The 25,869-nt window shown below is 35.3% G+C and overlaps 1 protein-coding gene across 1 annotated transcript in view; it reads left to right on the top strand.

Annotated features, from left to right (window-relative positions):
• The window catches only part of LOC150101422 (uncharacterized), a 274,314-nt gene that overhangs the window by 43,911 nt on the left and 204,534 nt on the right, over nt 1-25,869 (top strand). The window contains exons 8-10 of the mRNA XM_090400110.1: nt 1,989-2,144; nt 5,916-6,074; nt 18,198-18,404. Of these exons, the coding sequence (XP_090256236.1) occupies nt 1,989-2,144; nt 5,916-6,074; nt 18,198-18,404 (522 nt within the window). The remainder of the gene's footprint in view (nt 1-1,988; nt 2,145-5,915; nt 6,075-18,197; nt 18,405-25,869) is intronic.

The raw sequence follows: 25,869 nt of genomic DNA, 5'->3' as shown, positions 1-25,869 counted from the left end.
ACTTTGCATCATCTGCAAATAATTATATATCCTCATTCAAATCTTCCCAATATCATTAAAATACAGGTCAAACAGCAGTGGTCCTAAAACTAACCCTGAGTCAATTAGGGACAATTGACTCTTAATTGGGGACAATTCTAGATTTGGTTGGTATATTTAAACTAACCAATAATAAAAAGCACCTGTACATATTCGTAACTTTGTACCAGAACGAGAATCACTCTGTGTTGTGAAAAATATCTTACTCAGAAGTCACCATACTGCTCAGCTGTAAGCAAAATAGGTTTATTATAACATTAATGCAGCACTGTATTTAATGACAATTAACGTATTAAAGGGATAAAAATCCTATGTTGTTATATAGCCAGTAAGTGAAACTCAAGATCGAGAACTACGATCTATGAGTTTCAATGCCGAAAAACTATCGGTGAAGGCAATTCGGAGCAAGCTCCCTCACTATTCTTGATATTATCTCATAATGTAAAACACAGCTCCTAGGAGATGTAATACTGTCATTACATTATGAGGAGAGGTCACTACCCAGACTGGTTTCAACCATTTTTGAGGTCTCATCAGTGAGTAGGTAGACCTGGAAGATATTAAAGCTTAGTGAAAAGAACTTGCATACCTTCACTATACGAATGTCATAAAGGTGTGCTTATATTTTGTAATTAAAATGAAAAGCCAAATGGCTAGTCTTCTGGCAACTTAATAGATATTAAAGGGATAAAAATCCTATGTTGTTATATAACCAGTAAGTGAAACTCAAGATCGATAACTACGATCTATGAGTTTCAATGCCGAAAAACTATCAGCGATGGCAATTCGGACTCTCTCATTAACCAATTCTTACCAATGGAATCTCTATACACTGCTATTCTCAAATCATTTATCACTTCTTTTTCTCTTTTTTTCTTTTATTCTATTCTTTTGCACTATTTCATTTCTTTCCACTAAATGTCTAATATCACTGCATATTCCTCATATCATTTTTCCTTTTGAATAATTCATTCTTTAGATTTTGCATTCCGGCAATTTTACTCCCTGTCGTTCCTGTACGCTTGCTATCTCTTGTTCTGCTGCACATTTTTTCCCTTTCCTCATTCCTACTTCCCTTCACTTCTACATCATTTACTTTTGTTTCTTCATTCTTGATTTTTTTCACTCTCTCAGTCTCACTAGTTTTTGTTCTGTTTCTTTCATTTATGCTAACTCATAAATGAAAAATGACTATGAGTTAACAAATGCAAAACAGACTTTCAGTCTGTTTTGCATTTGCTAACTCATAGTCTAATAAAATATTGCACTTTCTACAAATCCATACCTTCTCTCTTCTCCTGTTCAGTCTCTCTACCAAAACATTTTTCACATTTGTGGCAAAACATGTAACATTAAAAATAAAGAAAGATTCATTTTTATATATGCAATATTTTCATTGAGAGAATTTTCCACATCCCTCAATTTACAAAATAAGTCATGTATTTGCATCCTCAGAACTGCGGTTACCAGTCCCTGATCTAAACTGTCCGCAACATCTTAACTGAGATATATTGACATAATGAACAAGCATATCAGATTGTATTTATACATGAATTGGTTAGCCTTCTCTATGCTTGTGTTATTGTTCAAATTAATGAATATGCATACAGCACAATTTTTGTACACAAAATTCTATAATAATAATAATAATATAAATTATTGTAATTTGCATTAGCATTATTATTTTTGTCAACTATCGTATAATTTTTCTTGTAACATTAATTTGAATTATCTGCCATTTTATTATGATTTTTATTTGTGTTTATCAAAAAAATTTCTTATTGGAACTCCCTTTGCTCCTGTCAAATATGCCAGATTATTGTTTATTATGCATAATGAAAATTTGTTTTGAATATTTCAGAAAATTTTTTTTTAGAAATCATTTGTTTTATTAATACTGCTAAAAGTTGAAATTCAGATATCAGTTTTTTTTTTTTTTTTTGATCCAGATAATAAAGTTTATTGTACATCAGGAGAACCATTAATGGATGCTACTGGCAGAGAGGTAGTAAGATGTAATCCAGATGGTTGTCCCTCTTCTCATATATGCGAGATCTTACTAGAGGAAACCAGTGGTATTTGCTGTTCAAAACCTATACATATTGGTAAGAAAAAATCAATTTAAAAATCATTATTACATTCTCTTGAAACAATGCAGCCAGTATTGCAAATACATGTTAAAATACAAAATGTATATGCATTGACATAGGACGATGAGTTAATGTAGAATATTTTGTTTTTATCCTTAGGGAATGGAAAATGTTAATTGTTGAAAACTTTATTATTGTTTGATATCAATCAAACAATAATAAATGATATCAGTAATATCAAACAATTATTATTGATATTATTGTCTTTTCAACTTTTGTTTAGGTTATTTCAGTTTTATTAAACGTTCCATATTGAAATTCTCTTCTACATTGCTTAATGATCTGTAATATCAGAGAAAGGTAATTTTAAATAGTAATAATACTTCTTTGTGTTAAATAATTATAAAATTCATTCAGCATTGTAGATCTCAAAATTGAAGTTATTTAGTCATAATTTTTACAGGCATTGCAGTAAAATTTCTTTCATTATTATTATGTGTGTGTGTGTGTGTGTGTGTGTGTGTGTGTGTGTGTGTGTGTGTGTGTGTGTGTGTGTGTGTGTGTGTGGCTTTTTAGGCATTCTTTACCAGGAAGGCTTGATGTTAACGTAATATACCTTATATGTTCAAATATATTACAACTCTGAAGTATATATAAATATACTACAGACTTGTCTAGGCAGGCTGCAGCACAATGTAGCACTATGTTGGATTCTGCTCAAAATGTATATTCATATCATGGGTGCCAGTTGAATGTGGAAAAGCATATAGTTATTATTATTAACATCCGACCTCTGTGGAGTCAGAGACTCATGGGAGGTACACACTGTTGCACACAATGCTCATCCAATCATGCCTTGAAATGATTCAATGTGTCTACATTCACAACACATTCAGGCAATGCATTCCACTCACCAACAGATTTGGGATGAAACTGTAAAATCTCTCATGATAAGTGATTCCATAATTTATCATGTTTGGTTTTACAATAGTTTTAAATCAGGAACTGAATAGATATGTGAGATGTTTAATGAAAAATTATTCCCTACAAGTTATTGTGTTCAGAAAAAAGGAATTTCTTTTGTTTCCATAATGTGTACATGAATCAGCAAGTTTACAGTGAGATTAACAAAGAGGATTATCATGAGAGAAAAAAGTTACAAAGAGTCGTGAACGTGTCCATGTTTGAAGAATTTTATCATTCATGATCAAAGGGAATTGAAGAGAAACTTCGGCTATTGTCAACATGGATTATCTACATGAAGGAGACTTTATAACAAGACATCAGAAAGGAAGAGATCAAAGAGATCTGTAGGACTTTTGGTTAATGCAAAGGATTGTTTATGAAGGAGAAAATTGTAACTATATTATTTGTGTAAAAGTTATATATAGAATGTGCATGGTTGGCCGAGTGGTTAGCGTATCCACTCTCCAGCCAAAATGCTGTGGGTTCGAATCCCGCCATGGGCATGATTGTTTGTCTGTGAAAAATACTAGTGGTGGTGGTGGTGAGCGGTAGATGGCATTGGTGTAGTTGATGGATTGAGTGGTGGAGATAGAGCTGTAGAGTAGGTGACCTCCCTCGATGAGTCTTTGGACTCCCTGGAGGTGTCAGTAATAATAATATTTCTGAAGTTATGTGTAGAATGTGCATGAGTCTAATATATATAATGCGCCAGAGAGATATTGTGTAGAAAGTAGTAAAATTAGACTATACCAGTATGTGTATCACAATCATATAATGTTGAAGTTAAGTGTTATGATAATTCAGAATCAAGGTCTAGAGGAATGATGAATTTGTATATAACTAGTGCACATGTTGTAAATATTCTTTAGGTCTTAATAAATAGTGTAAACAATGCGCTGAACTGTGAGGCATCAATGTATTATCTCCAAAAAAATTCCGAACTGTGTGTGTGAGTAATGTTTACAATTTTTATGTAGTTGTCATGACTGACTGAAAGATAAATTTAAAGTAAAGCAGGGAATGTGCATGCGAGTTCCGAAACTTGTATGTCTTTGAGTAAAGTCTTACACACTCATTCTCAAATTATAGTCTAGCTGGTGCAGTCAAAGCATGAGAGATAAGACATAGAGTAAGCATATACATGGCGGCAGTCAGAAAGTAAGATGGCCGACCATAGTAAGAAAGTTATACACAAAGACAAGGCAGGATAGATAGATGCAGATAGAAAATAGAGATTAAGATGTTTTACAAATGGTGCTGTCGGTATGTAAATAAAATTTTACAAATGCCGCAGCCGATACAGATATAAAATATAACATTTTTTTACAAAACAATTACAAGTTTTGTACTATATTGATTGAACTGTGCTTCAGGAAATTCATGAAGTTAGAGATTTGTGGGTGTTTGTGAATAGGAAATTGAAGTTCAGAGGATATATTGCAAAAGCAGCCAAAGTAGCTCATAGGATTACTTGCTTATTCAAAAAATTCATTAATAAGCAGAGATGAGAAAGTTATAATTTTCCTTTATAAGCCTTTGATCAGCTACATCTGGATTACTGCCTGTGTGCAAATTTGCTCACCTGGGTCTCTTGGGTATGACAAAATAGTGGAAGGATCCAGAGGCAGGACCATGATGGTGAATTATCTGTGGAATGATCTCTAAAAGGATAGATTGAGGATTTGTGGATTACAAAATTTGATTGATAATCAGAAAAAAAAGAGAGGATATGATAAAAAGATTTGAGTTGCTGAAAAGATTTTATAGAGTTAATAGGAAGTTTTCCAGCACTTGACTGGGGGGGGGGTTCATTCCTGGAAGTTGAATGAGTAATTAATAAGGGCCTCAAGACTAAATTTTTTGCTTGCTTGGAGAGTGGTAAATGAGTGGAATGGGTCAGTCAGTGAATGTATTCAAGCATATGTTTGTGTATTTGTGCACAAATATATGTATGCACATGTATTTGTGCATATGTTTGTTCTGACATACCATGCCAGAGAGCATTCAGCTTAGGATTGCCCAATCATAATTTACTTTGGCTGAAAATCATCCTGCACCACTCTTTCAAATTCATATGCTATTTATATCACTCTCCCAATGTTACCGACCACTCTGAACTCTTTGACGCTTTGAAGAAAGACAAAGAGTTTCTGCCCTAGAAAGAACTTGAGATTATTAGCATGATTGCACACAGCTAACTTAAGGTGATGTGGTCACTTTTTAATGACCATAAAATAGAATGGAAGATTAACAAAATATGCATTTGATGCCAGATTGCAGGAGGAAGTCCAAGATCTTGATAGATTTTGGCATTTTGGTTGACTGAGTGGATAACATCTCATCTCTTCTCTTCAACCAGACTGTGGGTTTGAATCATACTGTGGAGATGGATGTTTTGAATATCCTTAATGATAACTGAGTTTTATCACCAGATATGAGGCCACCATTCTGCTTATTAAAGGCCTGAAGCATCTTGAAAAAAAGCTGCTGGAGTTCTTAATTCTCCAGTGGATAACATGTGTTAATGTATGAATAGTTTATAGTCATTTTTTTTGGTGGGGGGGGTCACATTAAAAGCATAAAGAACAAAAACCGTTGTACCCAGTTAATTCTGCCTTAGTAGACTGAAATGTAAAACATCACAACATTGAAGACAACAAATAAAAGATTTGTTATGTATTCAAAGAAAATTATTTTTAGGAAGCTAGTAATGATGTAAACTGAACTTTTGAGATACATATTAGAAAATGATAATTTATTTCATACATCAGTACTTTTTTAACTGTACCCATTTCTGTGAAAATATTTTGTTTTCCCCAGAGACAACTAAACCTGGAACTTGTCCAAGTCCTGAAATGGAGTTTTGTGGAAATAACAGCTGTTCATCTGATTCTGACTGTAGTGGAGATATGAAGTGTTGTACTTCTGCACTTTGTGGAGCCACATGTATTAATCCTAAAACATCAAAATTACCAACCAGTATGTAATATTTATAATCAGGTTTTAAATATACACTGATGTCCAAAAGCTAAGGACTAACTACATTTTTACTAGTATATGAAAAACTTTTCATGACTACAGCAAAATGTGGACATAAATTTATTACCAGAATAATAATAAATTATATTACACAAAAAATGTGTTATAAATTTTGTACAAATTAAATTGCAATACGTTTTTGACAAAAGTTACAAATTTCCTATGGATGTAGATAAGGAATTAATGTGCAGTGTTTACAGAAAACTATATGGAGAGACATTTTAGTATGGAATATGTCCACCCCAATTGCGATGTAGCTCTCACAACATCATATCATGCTTAGCACAAAGTGATTCAGGAGTTCTTGAGACAAACTGGCCCACTCCTCCTTCAGAGCAAGGATAAAGCCTTGTTTGTTTTCTAGAGGGAAATTTTGAGCAGCAATGCATGTCCCTATTACATCCCAAATGTGTTCTATGGGGATGAGATCACCACTCGATTTGATTAATATCCTCAGTTTCCAAAAGTATCTCCAATGCTCATGTATGATGTGGTGTGGCATTGTCATCCATAAAAATGAATTCTTCGCCTACAGTACCATGGAACAATTGAACATAATGTTGAAGAACTTCGTTGCAACATTGTTCACCAGTCATAGTCCCTGTTTCTAGCATTTGTAACTTGGTGCATCCATTAAGCATAATGCCTCCTTACACCATGTCCCCAGCACCATCATATCTAACCATTTTAAGACCATTCTCACAATGGTAATCAGTTCCACTTTCATGCCAGATCAAGTACCATCTAGAATCGGAGGAAAGACTAAAACGACTCTCATTTGTAAAGAGCACGTTAGCCCATTGATATCTTGTCCAATTTTTATGGATACAACACCAATCACCACTGAAATGTGCTCTGTGATGAGTTGTGGATAAAGAGATACAGACTACAGGCCTTCGGGCATATAGATCTACTTGTCACAGATATCTTGCTACAGTTGGTCGAAATATCTGCATACTTGTGCTTGAATGGGGCCGATTTGCAATCTGACCTGTTATGGTGCATTGATTACATTTTGCTGTTATAACTAAAAATCTCTTTTCATGCTTCATGGTAGAGCGAAGGCAACTCTTAGCAAATGTCCGGAACACATTCCATTGATTTGAAACACTGCCTAGATCTTGAATACAACACTATGTGAGATTCCAAACTCTCTGGCAATATCAGTAATTCAGCGGCCTTCTTCAAGTTTTCCAATAATTCTTCCTCATGTGAAATCAAATCATCTAGATGATGTCTTTGAGACATTACAAAAAAACATCAAAGTTTGCAACTTTATTCCTTCACAGAAAGAGCTTCCTTCAAACATAATTCACTTAGTGTAGTCTTTTTTGCCTTTTTATCCTGTTGGTGCTCTAAAGAGCCAACACGTGATCCCTTTGCATGCAGTTCGAAAATTTGAATGTGTACTCGCTTTCTACTCAAAATTGTCAGTTATACAAATTGCCAAGGTTATTCGTCTGAATTTGCAGTTGTAATCTTCAGAAATAGTGTTTGTCCTTCGGTTTGGACACCAGTGTATGTTGGATGTTTATTCATTATTGAATAAATCATTAACTTCTAACAGCTTTTAGAACATCGCATTCTTATAGAGCAGTACAATTGACTTTCCCTATAACAAATACCATAATAATTATTTTTGTTATAACAAACTACTGAAAACTTCCAACCAAAGCCTCACTGGCATGATTTTATGCTAAAGGAAATCGTTATAACAAACTGTCTGGTATAACAAGCCATTCTAGTGGTGCTCTCCAAATTTGATGTAGTGAAAGTCGACTGTAATAATTTAGCAGTTATTAATCAATATGTCAATAAGTTATAATTTATATATGTATTTCACATCTTATGAATTATACCTGTATAGTCAACTCTTACTATAGTGAACATAACAGACTACCAGCCTTGACTGAGCACAGTGCAGAACTGAAGAAAAATGACTACAGCAAACTATTTCTACTTAAACCATTCATGTGGACTCACAGTTCTGTATAGTGAGAGTTGACACTACTTCAAACATTAGAAATAATGCATTATTTCTAATTCTTTGTGCTATTAATCAGTATGGCACAATAATTCTAGAAAATGTAGTAATACACCATTCAGTGATGAAATGAGATATTTCTTTTTTTTTGTGCATTATTTTATTTTTCTGTGTTCTTGTTTTCCCTCTTGCTTTTATTGCTTGTTGTTTTATTTTTTATTTCTTAATTTTTTTATTGTTTACCATTTATTCCTTTCTTTAGTGTTAGACGGTGATCAGCATTCATTTTTGAAATTATAGATTCTACGATCGTGTTAGAATAACTCTTTTTATTATCCCAACGTTTCGATCTTCATATCAAGATCATCATCTGGAGCATACATAATGCAGCTCGTCTTGTATACAAGACAAGCTGCGTTACATTTCAAACCATAAGCTAGAGAAACAATGATTTGATCACATGTTACTCACTGGCATGATCTCTAGTGTAAAAAAAAAAAAAAAAATTACATCAAGCTAATTGAATTTTTGATTACATGAATAAATATTCTTGCTTACAGATGGTTTTCCTTCCAGTAACAGTGATGTCCTATTTCTATTATTACAATTGTTATTTTTTATTTAAAAAAAAAAATTATAAATTACAACATGAATAAACTTTCTTATAGATTTTTTTAAAATTTTTATTTTATTCTTGTTTTTTTTTAAACAGTGATGTCCTGTTTTTTAGTATTAAAGTTGTTATTATGGATTTAGGATCTTGGATTTTCTAGAGTCCTGTTTATAGTTGTTCTTAGAAAGGAAGGATTCGTGGGATGAATATATGCCTTCCATATGTATGGTATTTTTAGACCTTCATTATTGTTCAGATTGGGGTGGTTGATAATGATCTCACAAGCTTCCTTAAATTTGCGTTCATACCATGTTTTGATGATGTAGACAACTAGTGCTTTTCCGGTCAATTCTATGTAAGGTGTTCAGAGCATGATCAAAAAGGCCAGCTTCACCATAATTATCATATTTGATGTGTCGTTTATATTCTTTTTGTCTGATCGGAATTCTGCGTCCTGTTTCTCCTATGTATGGTATGTTGCAGGTGCAGTAAATACAGTATACTCCAGGGTGGGCCAGCAGAGGGAGAGGGTCTTCGGATGAGTTGATAAGATTTTTAATTTTGCAAGAGGTTTAAAGGTGGCTTTGAGGTTGTATTTTTGTACTCTGTTTATTTTGTCTGATGTAGCTTTAATTTAGGGAATGGTTATAGTTTTACTGTAGTCTGGTTTGTCTTTGTTTTTTATTGAGGTCTTGTAGAGAATTTTGTTAATAGTGTTTTGGCTGTATCCATTTTTTTGTAAAGTATTACTGATCACTTTAAATTCATTTTTCAGTGCCTGTTCACTGGAGCAGATCTTCAGAGCCCTGTTTTTTAGGGTACTGATGACAACTAGTTTTTGTGTTGGGTGGTGGTAGGAGTTTATGTGTATATTATTATTATTATTCCGGGCAACTCCAAGGAGTCGACAGACTCATCGAGGGAGGCCCTAACATCATCTCGAGAACAACTATTCGACATTCACACAGTATCTATCATACCTTGCCTTGAACTCATTCACGGTCGTAGCACCCACAACAGACTCTGGCAGCTTATTCCACTCATTCACCACTCTCCAAGTAAAAAACCTAGCTCTAACACCCTTGTCAACCACATTCTTGCCCAGCTTCCATGCATGGCCCCCTAGTCCTCCCACCACCAGTCCTATTTTCAAAAATATCTTCTGGATTAATCTTATAGAACCCTTCAGTAATTTGAATGTCTCAATCATATCACCCCTTTTCCACCTATTCACAAATTTCTGCAACCCACAAATCTTCAACCTATTCTCATAAGGTTCATTCCACAGACCTGCTGTCATCTTGGTCACTCATCTCTGGATCCTCTCCACTTCCTCCCCATCACGAAGAAACTCTGGTGCCCATAACTGGGCACAGTAGTCCAGATGGGATCTTATCAAGGCTTGATACAGAGGAACAACAACTTGTTTGTCTCTGCTTGTTAAAGTATTTTTCAGAAGCGAAGTGATTTGATGAGCTGATTTAGCCACTTTTGCAATGTGCCTCCTAAACTTCAATTCCCTAGCCACCAACACTCCCAAATCCCTGGCCTCATCAATCTTCTGGAGTACGGTTCCACCAATGTGATATACTGCTGCTATTCTTTTCACCCCAAAGTGCATAACCTTACACTTTGCCACATTAAATTGACATCCATTACTCCAAACTATCCAAATCATCCTGTAAAATTTTGACATCCTATGCACTCACAATTGCTCTACCCAACTTTGCATCATCAGCAAACAAGTGAACACTTCCTCTCAGATCCTTTCCTATATCATTGATGAACAAATTGAAAAGCAGTGGTCCAAGAACAGAGCCTTGCGGCACACCACTAGTCACAAGCCGTCTTTTAGACTCAACTCCTGAATAAACCACTCTCTGGTATCTCTCCATCAACCACCCTCCTACCTATCTCACCAACCTTATATCCATCCCCATCTGCTCCAGTTTACTGATTAGGATTCCATGTGGTATCCTGTCAAAGGCCTTGGCAAGGTCCAGTAGAATCACTGTAAACCCATTACCCTTATCCAGTTCAGCCGTCACTATGTTATAAAACGTGAGCAAGTTACTGAGGCATGATCTACCCTTCACAAAGCCATGTTGTCCCCCATACAATATCCCATTTTCATCTATCCAATCCTGTATTCTTTTCTTGACTAATTTCTCTAAGACCTTGACAATGATTCCTGATATGCTAATTGGTCAGTAATTTACAACAGCAGTCTTGGAATCACCTTTATGCAGTGGAACTATTTTCCCCTCTTTCCACCCCCTCGGGACTAACCCGGGTCTGGGTTAGTCCCGAGGGGGGGGGGGTGGAAAGAGGGGAAAATAGTTCCATCGGCATTCTTTAAAATCATTCTTTAAAATCTCCCTACCTTCGGCATTCTTTAAAATCATTCTGCCATATACATTATTCCTTTTACTTGCAATATATCGAAAAAAATGTTTAGGATTCTCTTTAGCCTGCATGGCCAATGTTCTTTCGTAATCCTTTTTTGCTTTTCTTATCACACTCGTTACCCTTCTGGCCTGCACTTTATACCATTCATTGGCCAGTATGTGTCGGTTTCCAGCAAACAGTGAAGTAAAGATTGTCTGAGGGAAGATGTGTGACAAGTGTATCTAGAAACGGCAGTGTGTTATGTTTTTCAATCTCAGTTGTGAACTGTATACGTTTGTGTTGCTTGTTTAGGTGGCTAAGAAAAGTGTCTAGTGTCTGGCAGCCATGAGACCAAATCGCGAAAACATTGTCAATGCATCTGAGCCAAACTTTGGGTTTTAAAGGGGAGGAATCTAGAGTAAGTTGTTCAAAATGTTTCATATAAAAGTTAGCAATCAGGGGGAATAATGGCGAGCCCGTGGCTGTGCCTTCTTTTTGTAGGTAGAAAGCATTTTGCCATACAAAATAACTAGAATGTAATACATGCACAAAGAGCGCCGTGATATCTGGAGGAAATTTGTTCTGTAAAAGAAGAATTGTGTCATTGATTGGGATATTCATAAAGAGGGCAAAGATGTCAAAACTGACTAATAGATCATCTTTTTCTAATGTAATGTCTTTGATGATGTTTATGAAGTGTTGTGTGTTTTTGATATAGGAGGGGGAATGACCTACCAACTCCTTGAGTGTTGCCGCCAATTTTTTGTCTAAGTGATAAGTCGGGCTATCAATCCCTTCGGCTATTGGCCTTAATGGTGTGTGAATTTTTGGTAGCCCGTAAATTCTCGGGGAATGTGGAAATAGTTTTTTTGACCGTATCTTTCGGCCATGTGGTAATTGACTTAAATAGATTCTCTGTTTTCTTTTTGATTCTGTTAGTTGGGTTATAGTTAACTAATTTGTATGTGTTATTGTCTGAGACCAGCAGATTCATTTTTTCCACATAAGTAGTTCGGTTTAAGATAACGGTGGCACTTCCTTTATCTGTTCTGGTTATTAAGATGTTTGGATTTGACTTTAGTGATTTTATCGCTGTTATTTTGTGTTGAGTTAGGTTGCTTGTTATTGTTTTGTTATGATTTAAAATGCTAGGGTTTCTAAACGTATTTTTTCTGCTATGTTATTTGGGATGAATCTTAGGCCTCTTTCAATATTACAAATAAATTCAAGTTTGTTTATCGATTTGGGTACTATGGCATAATTTAAACCTCTGTTAAGTATTGAGATTTCATCTTTGTTTAAAGCGTGGTCGGATAGGCTAACTATATTATTGTTACCTGTCGGTGATTGGTGGCTCCTGTTGTTTCTTGCTTCTGGTTAGTTGTTATTGTTCATTGTGGAAAGAAAAGGTATTGTTCATTGTGGTTCATTGTTTTTTATGTTTTCTGCATTTTTATTTTTTATATTATTTTGTTTTTTAGAATATCATTTTTTTATTTTTTCATAGAATTTTCTTTTTTGATATTTATGATCCAGAGTTAATAGAAAGAACTGCTGTTATTGGTTTAAAAAATAACTTAAAATGATTTCACTACCGATTTCATTCTTCCCATCAAGATCTTTCTTAAGCATGTACACAGTCTTATCATTAATACTGTTACAACTTCTGCACTGCCCACAGAATTGCACGAGACTGGTTCCATTAGTGGTTCTGTGCAGCAAAGGTTTGCGTGTTTATCAGTAGAGAGAGAGAGAGTTGTCTAACTGTATGAGTTAACATACAGTGGGGAGATTTTGAGAACAGTGTAGCTGTAATAGCACTTCACAATGTTGGAATGAAGCCACTTGTTGTTTACAACATGCTAAAAACACTTGGGATCAGTAGGATCTTTGTGTATTGACTATTAACCATTATAATGATATCGAAGGCATATCTGACTGCCATAGAACAGGTCAACCACGTTGCTTTAGGACATAACAGTTTGTGAAGGCTGTGAAATCACTCCTCTGCTGTAATCCTGTGAGAATGCAGAAAGTGATATTGCGAGAGATGAATGTATCTCAGAGAATGATGTCACATGTACTAACTGATGACCTGGGGTCATCAGTTAATGTTCTACTGGACACTTCTTAACACCACAACTTGTGAGTCAGAGGATAATAAAATCAAAGGCACTTCTTCAGTAGTGCGTGAAGAATAGAAACTGAGATATCCTCTTCATAGATGAGAAGATTTTCATCATTGAAGAGTCGTTTAATTGCCCAAACAATTGCGTATGAGTAGACACCATGCTGAAACCTATGGTTTGGCCCCCTGACAAAACACCTTGTTTCACAGTAGGTAGTGGACCTTCTCTGCACATAACAGTGGTTGGAGGTGAATGTGCCTGACTGCATATCACCATCTGATTGGCTGTCTGGAAGTCCCTATCTGAATCTATTGGACTTCAAGTTGTGATCGGAGCATGAAAGAGTAGCCTGCAAGAGATGACACCTCAGTATTGCTAGCCTGAAGGTGGATTTAGAGAGAGCATTGCCAGACTTCGGGCATGTGTGAAGGTAAAAAAGGGGGGGGGGGCATTTCAAACACTGAGTGCTGCTATATGCACATTATACATGTGGTTTGTATGTGCTTAAAGCTGTAAATGATTTATTGATAGATTAAAAGTTTATGTGCTATTCAAGTTTTAACAGTATTTAATTCTGGACTAGATACATTGTGATTGCATCCATTCACATAAATATATTTGTGAGCTAAACCAAAATTCGCATTAAATAAGACAGACCTCTGAATGACATCAAACATTAGGAAGATAGTCAGTATCATAAAATGCTCGGTTTGTAAGTCTATCCATAATCCTGTTATTTTTAAAGTAGATTCAAAAGTTTCGGTAAAAAAAAAAAAAGAAAAAAAGATTTTACTTCTAGTAGTAAAAATGGATAACATACCTGAAGTCTCATTATTTGGAATTAAATCATAGACAAAACAACTGCTGACTTAGATCCCTGGTTAATATTAACATGAACTTAGATCCTAGATTAAAAAAAAAAACAAAAAAATAGACACTTCTGGAATAAGCACAAGAATCTTTGTGGCTGAAATCAGGGTATAGCAAACTATAGTATATGAATGGATCAAGATCCTGAGGTTAAAAGGAGAATAGAGATTTTGGAAAATGTTGCTGGGAGTTGGTCAACTTCCAACTACAGAAGTTGTGAGAAAGATTGATAGATAATGACTTGTTTGTAGAAACCTGATTGTGAAGCAAGGATGGATGATTTCCTCATGAATCTCTGTGAATCTCCTTTCCTTCCATTCAGTATGAGGCAACAGGTATGACTTTTCAGTCATTTGTGAAAGGTCTCTGGTAAATGAAAAAATCTACTTTTTTGTCTCCCTCTTTTTTTTTTTTGAAAATATTTGACACCCAGCTTTTCTTGTGTAAGTAGATTACATTTGCATCTTGTTTGGTACCTACCGGATTTGGATAAATGAGGGAGAGACAGTCATAGTTGACCACTTATATTTCTTAATTTGATAAGGGCTATTTAGGCCATTTTATAATCACTATGAGCACTATCAGTGTTTTATTATTATTATTCTGGCCTCCATGGAGTCAAAAGACTCATCGCAGGAGGTCCTTCCCAGGAAACACAAAGTCTATGAAGACTCATCGCGTGAGGTCCCTCCTAGGAAGCACAAAGTCTGTCACACTCCTTAAACTCATTGAGTGTTCTCACTCTCACCAGTCTATCAGGCAATGCATTCCACGGTTAAACCACTTTCCATGCAAAGAAACCACTCTTCACCCTCTTGCTCACAGCTTCCTTTTGTAACTTCCCGGGATGGCCCTTTGTCATCACTCCTTCCCGTTGTTCAACCAAGCAAAAGAACTTCCCAGTATCAACCCTGTAACCACTTCTCAACAGTTTAAAAGTCTCAATCATATCACCTCTCCTTCTATCTACCAAACTCTGCAGTCCACATTCCCTCAGCCGATTCTCATAACTAACATTGTACAATCTTCAAACCATCTTTGTTATCCGCTTTTGTACCCTTTCCACAATTAATTTATCCCCTTCAAATCCTGGGACCAAATCTGAGAACAATAGTCTAAGTGTGGTCTGATCAGGGTTTTATACAATGGGATGATAACTCTTTTATCTCTGCAGGTCAGTGTCCTTCTCAGTATTGCAGCAGTCCTCTGTGTTACCTTCACCACCTTTGCAATATGTCCCTTGAATTTCAGATTTCTATCAATCATCAACCCCAGATCTCTTGTCTCCCCTACTTCCTCCAGTACAATTCCCCCAATAGAGTGTGAAGTATCCCATCGATATGTCCCAAACCTCAAGACCTTACATTTTGCTGCATTAAACTGACACCCCCCATTCATTTGCCCATCTGTTTAGCTTATTCAAATCCTCTTGCAGGGCTATCACATCTGCACTATTACTAATAACCCTTCCCAGCTTCAATAGTTTTATCATTATTTTTATTATGATTTCAATGCTTGTGTTGTTTTTGATAGAAGTGGAATCACTCTCTTTCTCCTTAATGAGATTTTTCATTACTACAGATAGAATCAGGTTCATTTTTACCTCATTATTAGATATTATCAAACTGTTCACTGTTTAACGCTGGACACACAAAAGAAGTTTTTTTGGGTATCCGTTTGGTGTTCTGTTTTTTTCTTTTAAACATATTCTTTTTTTTTTTTTTTTCTAGATTAATTGCTACTAGGTTGATATAGCTTGATCTAATAAAAAGATAGATTTATATGATCTGGTTTAGTTATACAGGAAATGATCTGTGGGTCTGTTTTGCTACATCAGTATTAAATGTGCACCTATCCACTAGCATGTAATTAAATATGTAAGAGCATAAAAAATACAGCCAATAGTCTGCTAACGAGAAGGGATAAGCTTGCAATGATACTTCATTGAGTAAATCCATTGCTTTTTATTACAAAGTGGGTTTGAGTTCCATATAAGGCATGTATGTTGGTAATAGCCTGCTTTGAACAAATTTATATAACTTCTTCAGTTTATAAGGGTTATATTTAAAATCAAAAATCTGAAAAGAAAAAAATACACACAAAAAAAACAAAAAAACTATTGACTCAAGACTCAGTAAAAACAGGATAAAATTTATGATAAAGTAGTTCATTGTGAGATGGATGAATTAACTGGCTTTGTTTATTAGATGACTGTTTATTCATTCATTGTTTCATTTAATTGCCGAAACATACAGTTGGTCTAAACCTACTTACTGCATTATGTTTTAATTAATAGAAAGTATGATTATTACAGTAGGCTACGTTGAGATAAAACTGAAATTACTTTCATACTCTCTTCTAAAAAACAATAAGCAGTCCATGTTGCAAGTTGTAGTTTTCATATAACAATAAATTTATTAAAAGATATTCTGGATGTTATGGTGAAAAGTTTGTAAAGAAATATTTAGATCAGAAAGTCACAGTAAAAATAGTAAGTATGCATAAAATTCGAAAATTATATGCATACTTAAATATGTATGCATATTTATTCTGTATTATGTAAATATGTAATACATATTTATTGCATACATCTGTATTCTTGCCTAAGAGGATGGATCATTAAGGACCATCCTCTTAGGCAAGCATACTGACTGTGTCTGAAGTCTGAAATTTCGAAGTTGATAGTTCATGCCAGTCTGGATTGTCAGGTGGATAGCATATTTGCTTTGCTATCAGCAGGTTGCTCATAATGTTTTATGAACATTATGAGCAACATAATGTTCATAAAACATCTGTCAAATCTCTTGTGCCATAGTTTGAATGTCATCTGGCATACTTTAAATTTCACGTGACAGATGTTTATGCAGTCTTTAGGTGACAGATGATTGGCTGTCTCCCATGTATGATCACAGTCCTGCTTTTTTTAAGTCCTGAAGTGATATACAGATATGATGTTTGGTTGTTAGAGTAACTTTCCCATTTTATCTAACCTTGATTTCATTGTGGGATCATTATAAAAAAAATTATTTTTTTGAAATGCTTATGATTGATGCCTACAAAATTATGCTGCAAGGAACTGTTGGACATCGATGCTCCTGAGTATTTTTCTTTCAAAAATAGAAAAATAACCAGGAGCATTCTTGGTGGTATTAAGGAAAGTAATTAGTGGAGAAGATGCTTCAACTTGGAACTCTGTAGATATTTTAAAGAAACAGACAGTCAAATTTCTTATAATTAATCATTTTAACTGGGCTGCACATCTCATAAGAATGAATGATAACAATCCTGTAAAAAAATTATTTCTTGCAAAACCCCCAAGGAAGGCAAAAACAAGGAAGACCAAGATTATGATGGGAAGATGTAATTGAAAAAGATTTTCAAGCCATAAATGAGAAAAACTGGCATGCTAAGGGTAGAAATAAAGGTAGCTGGCAAAATCTTCCTCTGAAGATTTTGCCAGCTACTTCAGCCCATTTGGGGCTGCCGAGCCCCAAATGGACCAATGATGCTATTAACATTAAACATGTGCTATATTTATAGCACAGAGCATATAAATGCTGATTGAAATTTCTCTCAGTGATCTCTATAACAAAACTCTTGGTTTTACATGTGTTTTTTTTGTGTGATTTGGTAAATTGTCTGTATTCTTGGTATTTATGTACAAAAATTTCTTAAGAAAGTTATAGATCTTTGCATAATGAAAGCATGAAGTTGTAATGCATGCCTCGTATTGTGGGAATATGTTTTTTATACATGTTCACTTTAACAAAATTAGTTCATGTGCTTCTTTCCAAAAGAGAGAGAGAGAGAGCTTGCAAATCTATGGATATATCTTTTCTGTTATAACTATAAATGCTTTCTCTAAACAGGCTGAAGACATAATGTATATGTGAATTCCACCCATGAAAGGGTGTAAACCTATTGCTACTTATGTACCATGGATGAACTAAGGATTAAAATAAATAATACACACACACACACACATGATACTGATAATTATTCAAAACTTATTATGCATTTATAACACGCAACAAAACTTTACCATATCACAAATAAAATCTGAGAAACATTTTTTTTAGTGTGTGAATATCTAAAAGAAGTTGGAATGAATCTTGAAAAGAGTGGATCAAGTGAACAGTTAGGTATTCCTATTCCTGAATGCAAAGAAGATGGCTCTTATAAATCTCTTCAGTGTAATAAGGACAGTTGTTGGTGTGTTGATGAATTTGGAGTTAAAATTTCTCTTCCGGAGAATTCTCTAAAAGATGAACATAGTTGTCAAGAAGGTAAGACATTAACAATTGCTTGTAAAATGTATGCATTAAATTGTTTTTGCATTAAAATTGTAAATTTGGATTTTATATTATTATTATTGTTATTAAAAGACAGTTTTGAAAAGCATTAAATTTAGCAGAAATTGAATGAAAATATCTGTTATCATATGTATTTCTGCTTTAAGCCAATGGAGAGTACAATTTGGAACTTGGCTGTCAAAAATGGTGGTAAAACATGACTAGATTTCATGTCTGCTGGAGTGTCACATGATTAAACAAGGCCCCTGCTGTTTTTGTTGGGGAACTAGGGTGAACAATGAAAAGTTAGTTACTGGAACAACTTTTAATTTAATAGCTAGAAGAAAATGAAGAACAAACCAATATCAGAAGAACTGAAGATAGGAACCATCAACATAAGGAGTATTAATGGAAAGAAAATAACTTGCAGAAGAACTGGAACAGTACCGCATAGATATAATTGCCATTACTGCTACAAAGAAGATAAAAATAGGCGAGATCTTACTAAATAATAAGTATTGGCTGTTATATCCAGGTAGTAATGATCAAGGAAAAGAAGGAGTAGAAGATAAAGTTCTTGATTGGAAAGCAGTTTCAAATAGTTGTGTGGGAAAAATGGGGAAATGGACAATGACACTTATTTGTGCTCACTTTCTGTGAGACACCTATTGTCTCACAGAAAGTGCTCCTAAGTTAAAAGTGGAGGAATTTTTTGAGTCATTAGAGCAGGCAGCTAACATAAAGAAATGGAAAATTGTGTCCTTGTTGGAAATCTAAATAGCAAAGTGAGAAATGAATTTCACTAGGCATATAGAAATGTTTCGGGAAAATTTGGAGAAAGGGGATAGATTAATAATAATACAGCAATCCCTCAATTAGGCACCTAATGCGTTCTTTTAAACAGGCACATTAATCGAAAATGCACTAATCGAATATAATAACCTATGGGAAAATGTATAATTCGTTCCTCAGATTTCTTTTTTGACCCTTAATTTTTTTATAAAAGAATTAGGATATGTCTCAGGGCCTAGTTAAAGGAAAACCATGAAGCTGAAAGACAATAAAACATATTCAGAATATAAATTTATTATTCTGCTTCTTAACAAAGAATTGAGCTATTCTTTTTTTTTTCATACAACTCATGGCGTGGCCCTATTGCCTCTTCTGCAAATTTTACTGGTTCTCTCTTCACCAGGGTCAGTTTCTGAGCATTGCTGCTTAAAAACTTCGATCATACGAAAACTATTTTCAAATTGTTTCTGTGAAATCTCTTTGGGCTTGTCAGTGATTAAATTTCATGTCAGAATCACTCATCTTCTCAGAATGAGATTTAATTAAATTAGATTCATTTGAAAAGCCTCTAAAATCATTTGCACAGTGTGGAAGAATGTGCTTCCAAATGGTTTGCATATTGCTAGCAGTAATTTCATTCGACTTTGCGACTTTATAACCAGGCTGAGATTTCTCTGATTTGGCTAGAAAAGTCTTGGAATGTATTCGCTTCCAAAAAAAGGCCAGTTTCATCGACATTAAATATTTGTTGATCACAATAGTCTCCTTCTTACACAAATTCCTTTACTCATGATTAAAGGTTAGGAAAATAATTTAAAATAAAAAAGTAAGGAAAACAATTGCACATGATATGATCAGCAAAATGCTATGTAAAGCAGATGACATAAATTTGGCAGTAAATTTGGAACATAGTGTACATGGAAATAGTGCAGTATGCCATTAAAAAATAACTTTGTAAAATGTTTCAAATCGGTAACGAAATTATTTCATCCTGGTGAGTGATTTTTTAAATAGTTAGCCATAAAAAATCTATAGATCAAAAATTTTTAAAATCTGTAACATTTATTTTTAAGATGTATATAGGTGCACTAATTGAATTTTAGAGGGGCACACTAATCAAATTTGGGTATTGAAAAAAAATGACACACTAATCGAAAATGCACTAATGGGGGGTGCATTAATCGAGGGATTGCTGTAATGGCAAGTGCCTGCTGGATTTCTGTTCATGATATGATCTAGTCATTACTAACACCATGTTCCAGCATAAAGATGTGTATAAGTTCACAACGAGAGAAGACAAGAGAAGACTCATTGACTGTCATTGTTAATAGTAATATCCTCATGCTGGTTTAAGATACAAGAGGATTTGAAACGGGAAATGCCCATCACCTCATTTTAAATAGTGTAAAAAATGAATATGACATTGAAAAGAACAGTATGTAAGAAAGTCTTAAAAAAAGTTTTAAATTAAAGTTTGGGAGACTTTTACAGGTAAACTGTAGACGCAACCTTACAAACATTATTCTGGAAAAATGAAACAGTTTGAAAACAAGAACCAAATCTTGGAGTCTCAGTGACAAACTCAGAGGAAAACATTGATTGATTCAATTAGGAGGCATGTGGTGAAGTTGTCTGCAAGGATAGAAAAGTAAGAACACCATGGTGGACACAAGGAGTCCTGGAAAAGAAGAAAGCATACGAAAAGTTCCTAGTAAATAAATCAGCATATACCCTAAAAGAATATAGAGAAAAATGTAAGAGAGCTGAGCTATGTGTAAAAGTAGCTGAACATTCTTCAGGAAGAATTATAGAAAATAAATAACAGGAAGCTGGCTAGATGTTTTTTTATTATTATTATTATTACTATTATTACGGGCAACTCCAGTGAGTCAATAGACTCATTGAGGGAGGCCCCAAATCATATTCATCACAACTATTTGACATTCATACAGTATCTATCATACCTCACCTTAAACTCATTCACTGTCACAGCATCCACCACAGACTCAGGGAGCGCATTCCACTCATTCACTACTCTAAAAGTAAAGAACCCAGCTCTAACACCTTTACTAACCACACTTTTGCCCAGTTTCCATGGATGTCCCCTAGTCCTCCCACAACCAGCCCTGTTCTCAAAAATATCTTCTGAATTAATTTTATAGAAACCCTTCAGTAATTTGAATGTCTCAATCATATCTCCCCTCCTCCGCCTATCAACCAATTTTTGCAACCCACAAATCCTCAACCTGTTCTCATACGGTTCATTCCACAGACCTGCTATCATCTTGGTCACTCGCCTCTGGATCCTCTCCACCTCCTCCCCATCAAGAAGAAACCTAGGTGACCAAATCTGAGCACAGTAGTCTAGATGGGGTCTTATCAAGGCTCGATACAGAGGAACAATAACCTGCTTGTCTCTGCTTGTCAACGTATTCTTCAGCAACCAAGTGATTTGATGAGCTGTTTTGGTCACTTTTGCAATGTGTCCCCTAAATTTCAATTCCTTATCTACCAACACTCCTAAAGCTCGTGCCTCATCAATTTCCTGGAGCACGGTTCCACCAATGCAGTAAACTGCCGACAATCTTTTCACCCCAAAATGCATAACCTTACATTTTGCCACATTAAACTGACATCCATTCTCCTTAGCCCAGACCTCCAATCTATCCAAATCATCCTGCAAAATTTTGACGTCATCTGCATTCACTATTGCCCTACCCAACTTCGCATCATCCGCAAACAAATGAACTGTTCCTCTCAGATCATTTCCTATATCATTTATGAACAAATTAAACAGCAGTGGTCCAAGAACAGATCCTTGTGGCACACCACTAGTCACAGGCCGTCTTGTGGACTCTACTCCCGAGTAAACCACTCTCTGATATCTCTCCGTCAACCACCCTCCTATCCATCTCACCAACCCTATGTCCATTCCCATATGCTGCAATTTACTGATTAGAATTCCATGTGGAATCCTGTCAAAGGCCTTGGCAAGGTCCAGTAGAATCACCGTAAACCCATTACCCTTATCCAGTTCAGCCGTCACTGTGTTATAATACGTGAGCAAGTTACTGAGGCATGACCTACCCTTCACAAAACCATGCTGTCCCCGATACAGTATCCCATTTTCTTCTATCCAATCTTGTATTTTCCTCTTGACTATTTTCTCTAAGACCTTGACAATGATTCCTGATATGCTAATCGGTCGGTAATTCACAACAGCAGTCCTGGAACCACCTTTATGCAGTGGAACTATTTTCCCCTCTTTCCACCCGCTCGGGACTAACCCAGACCCGAGACTCAAATTAAACAAAATGGTCAAGGGTACTGACAATTCTTTAGCTGCTTCTCGTACAACACAAGCTGGTATACCATCCAATCCCACAGATGTATTGACATTGAGGTTATGCAATAGACTACTCATCTCCACTTCATTAACCACAATTCCCGTATAATCTACTGGTTTATTCGTTTCTGCAATGTCACCACCTGGATGATATACTTTTGCAAAGTGCTCACTCAGTAACTCAACTATCTCAATTGATTCAGTTACCTCCCTACCATCGGCATTCTTTAAAATCAATCTGCCATGTACATTTTTCCTTTTACTTGCTGCATATCTAAAAAACTGTTTAGGATTCTCTTTAGCCTGCATGGCCAATGTTCTTTCGTAATCCTTTTTTGCTTTTCTTACCACACTCGTCACCCTTCTGGCCTGCGCTTTATACCGTTCATGGAGACTATCAAGAAGCTTAGAAGTGGAGGAAAGAGTACTATAAAAGGAATCAAAGATGATAAAGGTGACATGAAACTGAAGATAAGGATATACTTGATGTTTGGTGTAATTACTTTGAAAGACTGTTAAACAAAACAAGCAGTGACAGAACAGTAGAAGAAAATTTTCAAGAGGAATGCAAACAGGAGTAGTTGAGGTAGTAAAACCATCAAAAGCTTTTGAAGTGATTACACTGCATAATTCCTAAGGCCTGATCAGAAGGAGAATTCCAGATGATTGGAGTAGAGTTCTCAATAGTTACCATCCATAAAAAGCAGAATAAAGTTTAATGTGAGAAATTACAGAGGAATGTCTCTTCTAAGTGCTCCAGGTAACATTTATGCAAGCATACTTGAAAAGAGACCGAGAAAAATTGTGGAAGAAAAACTTGGAGAAAAGCTGGATTCAGGCCAGATACAGGTGGTCAAGATCAGATTTTCACTTTTTGACAATGAATTGGGTTTGAGGCTATCTGGTGAAAAGACATGCTGTTAGTAAGCTCCTGAAAGTAAGCTCCAGTGATTTTTGCTGATTTATTGAGTGTTTTCTTAGATTTATTGGTGTATTTTTAGTATATTATTGTAGTTTTTTTTAGTGTATTTATTGTACTACAGCATCTCAGTTAAGAATATGACTATTTTGCCATCAGTTGGTGACAGTAATCATGCTGTGTTTTCTTGGGAAGTATCTAATTATATTGATGTTCCAATTAGAACAGGTTACATATTGAACTTCAAAAGCTGGAAATTATGATCAACTTGGAGAATGCTATTTTTGGTCTCATGTATCAGTTACTGAATGGAAAACATGTCTGCAATGCATGGGAATCTTTGAAAAGTGCTTAAATGAGGGTGGTTTCTAAAAGTACCTCTAGTGTGCGAAGAGTAAATAGGTTGGGAGTGAAATGGAACCTTATTAAGCAAGAGATCCACAAGAAGAAGATGATTTGGAAAGAATTTTGTGAGAATAAGAGAGAGAGGAGTTATGAAATATATAAAGCTCAAGCCAGATAAATAATGACAACTGTCTGGAAAGCTAAATCGGAAAAGAAATTGGCTATGCAAACTAAAGGCAATCCAAAAAAATTTTATCATTATGCTGCAAGCAAAAGAAAGAATAAATGTGAAAGAATAACTTTATTGAATACAGATGGTACTCTAGTTTCAGAAGGTAATGAAATTGTTCAATTAATGAGTGCTAACTTTGCTAAAATATATCAACCAGGTGTATGTAACATGGTGCATAGTGTGACTGCTACATTGGATGCAGAGTTAGAGGTGCATGAAATGAAGTTGAAGAGCTGTTGCATAACCTAAATAAGAATTTGTTAATAGGGACAGATGGAATATCACCACACTTTGCTGAAGGAATGTTCAACCCAATTCGCTAGGCCTTTTCACTTGTTTCACTCAGGAATGGAAAGAATGTATGATGGTTCCATTGTACAAGAGTTGAGCAAAAACTGATGTGTCTAACTACTGACCTATCAATATCTCCAGTGTGGTAGAGAAGATTTTAGAGAAGTTAGTAAGAACTCACATACAGAAATAGGTAGACAAACAAGCTGTACTCCACAAGGAGCAGCATGAGTTTACTAAAGTAAGGTCATGTTTTAGCAATTTGCTTATATTTTATAACAATGTTACTGCTGAGTTGGATAAAGAGAATGGATACACCATGATAATGTTGGATTTTGCTGAGGCTTTTGATAGGATACCACATGAAAGGCTGTTGTATAAACTAGAAAATATGGGATCAGAACATAAACTCTTGACTTCTATCATTGGATGGTTGACAGACAGATATCAAAAAGTGGTATATGGTGGGTGTGAATCTTCCAGATTTAAGGTGACCAGCGGTGTACCTCAGGGTTCATTGCTTGGGTCATTGTTGTCCAATTTATATATTAATGACATTAGGAATGGTCTAACAGGAGATGTGCAATTGTTTGTCGATAATGTGAAGATAGGCACAGCAATCAGGGATGCTACTGATATCCAGCACTTACAAAATGATTTGAATAGGCTGGAAATTTGGGCAAAAGAAAATGCTAGCAGTTTAATCAGGGGCGTGCCGGCCATATGTGCAATGTGTGCGATGCACACAGGCACCAGGATAGTAAAGGCGCCAAAGAGGAGGAAATACTTTAAAAAAATGTTTTTTTAAAGTGATTTTTTTTATTGGAGGAGGGGGATAGGGGTGCCAACTAAACCTTGAGTTTAATGTTAGTAAGCGTAAAGTTATACACTTTGGCTTGATGAGATTTCCAACAGCATATTATTTTAGTGGGGTTATGCTACAAGAAACTGATGAGGCTAGAGATCTTGGCATAATGGTCACATAGAAAAAGTTTCAAATACAACTCAGAGGATAATTACGATGTTGAAGTGAACCTTGACATGTAAGGATAAGCTAATCATTTTGCCTCTTTGAGGCCTTGATATGACACACACCTGGATTATTGTGCGCGGATTTGGTCTCCTGGGTTCAGGGGATAAAGAAGCTGTGGAAAGGGTGCAAAGAAGAGTTATGAACATTATATCCAGTTTGTGAGATTTAGATTATGAGAATGGATTGTGAGTATGTCGATTGCAGACTGATTAATAGGAGAAAGAGGGGTGATATGATAGAGGTTTATAAACTTATGAATGGGTGTTATAGGATTCTTCTAATGAAATTTTTTGTTATATGGAAGGTGGGGGAAAGAACATGCGGCATCCATGGAAGTTAAGATTGTTTGCAGTCAAGAAAAAGGTGAGTGCTAGGTTTTTCTCTCATAGAGCAGTGAGTGAGTGGAATGATTTGCCTTTAGGGGTAGTGAGTGTATATAGTGTGAATGAATTTAAGAGTAGGTATGATAGTTGGTGTGTGTAATTTATCACCTCCCTCAAT

This window comes from Typopeltis vanoorti, chromosome 11 (genome assembly GCF_054136105.1).
Source record: "Typopeltis vanoorti isolate ZY-2024b chromosome 11, IOZ_Tvanoo_1.0, whole genome shotgun sequence".
Classification (NCBI taxonomy): domain Eukaryota; kingdom Metazoa; phylum Arthropoda; class Arachnida; order Uropygi; family Thelyphonidae; genus Typopeltis; species Typopeltis vanoorti.
This window is presented reverse-complemented; position numbering and strand designations above follow the sequence as displayed.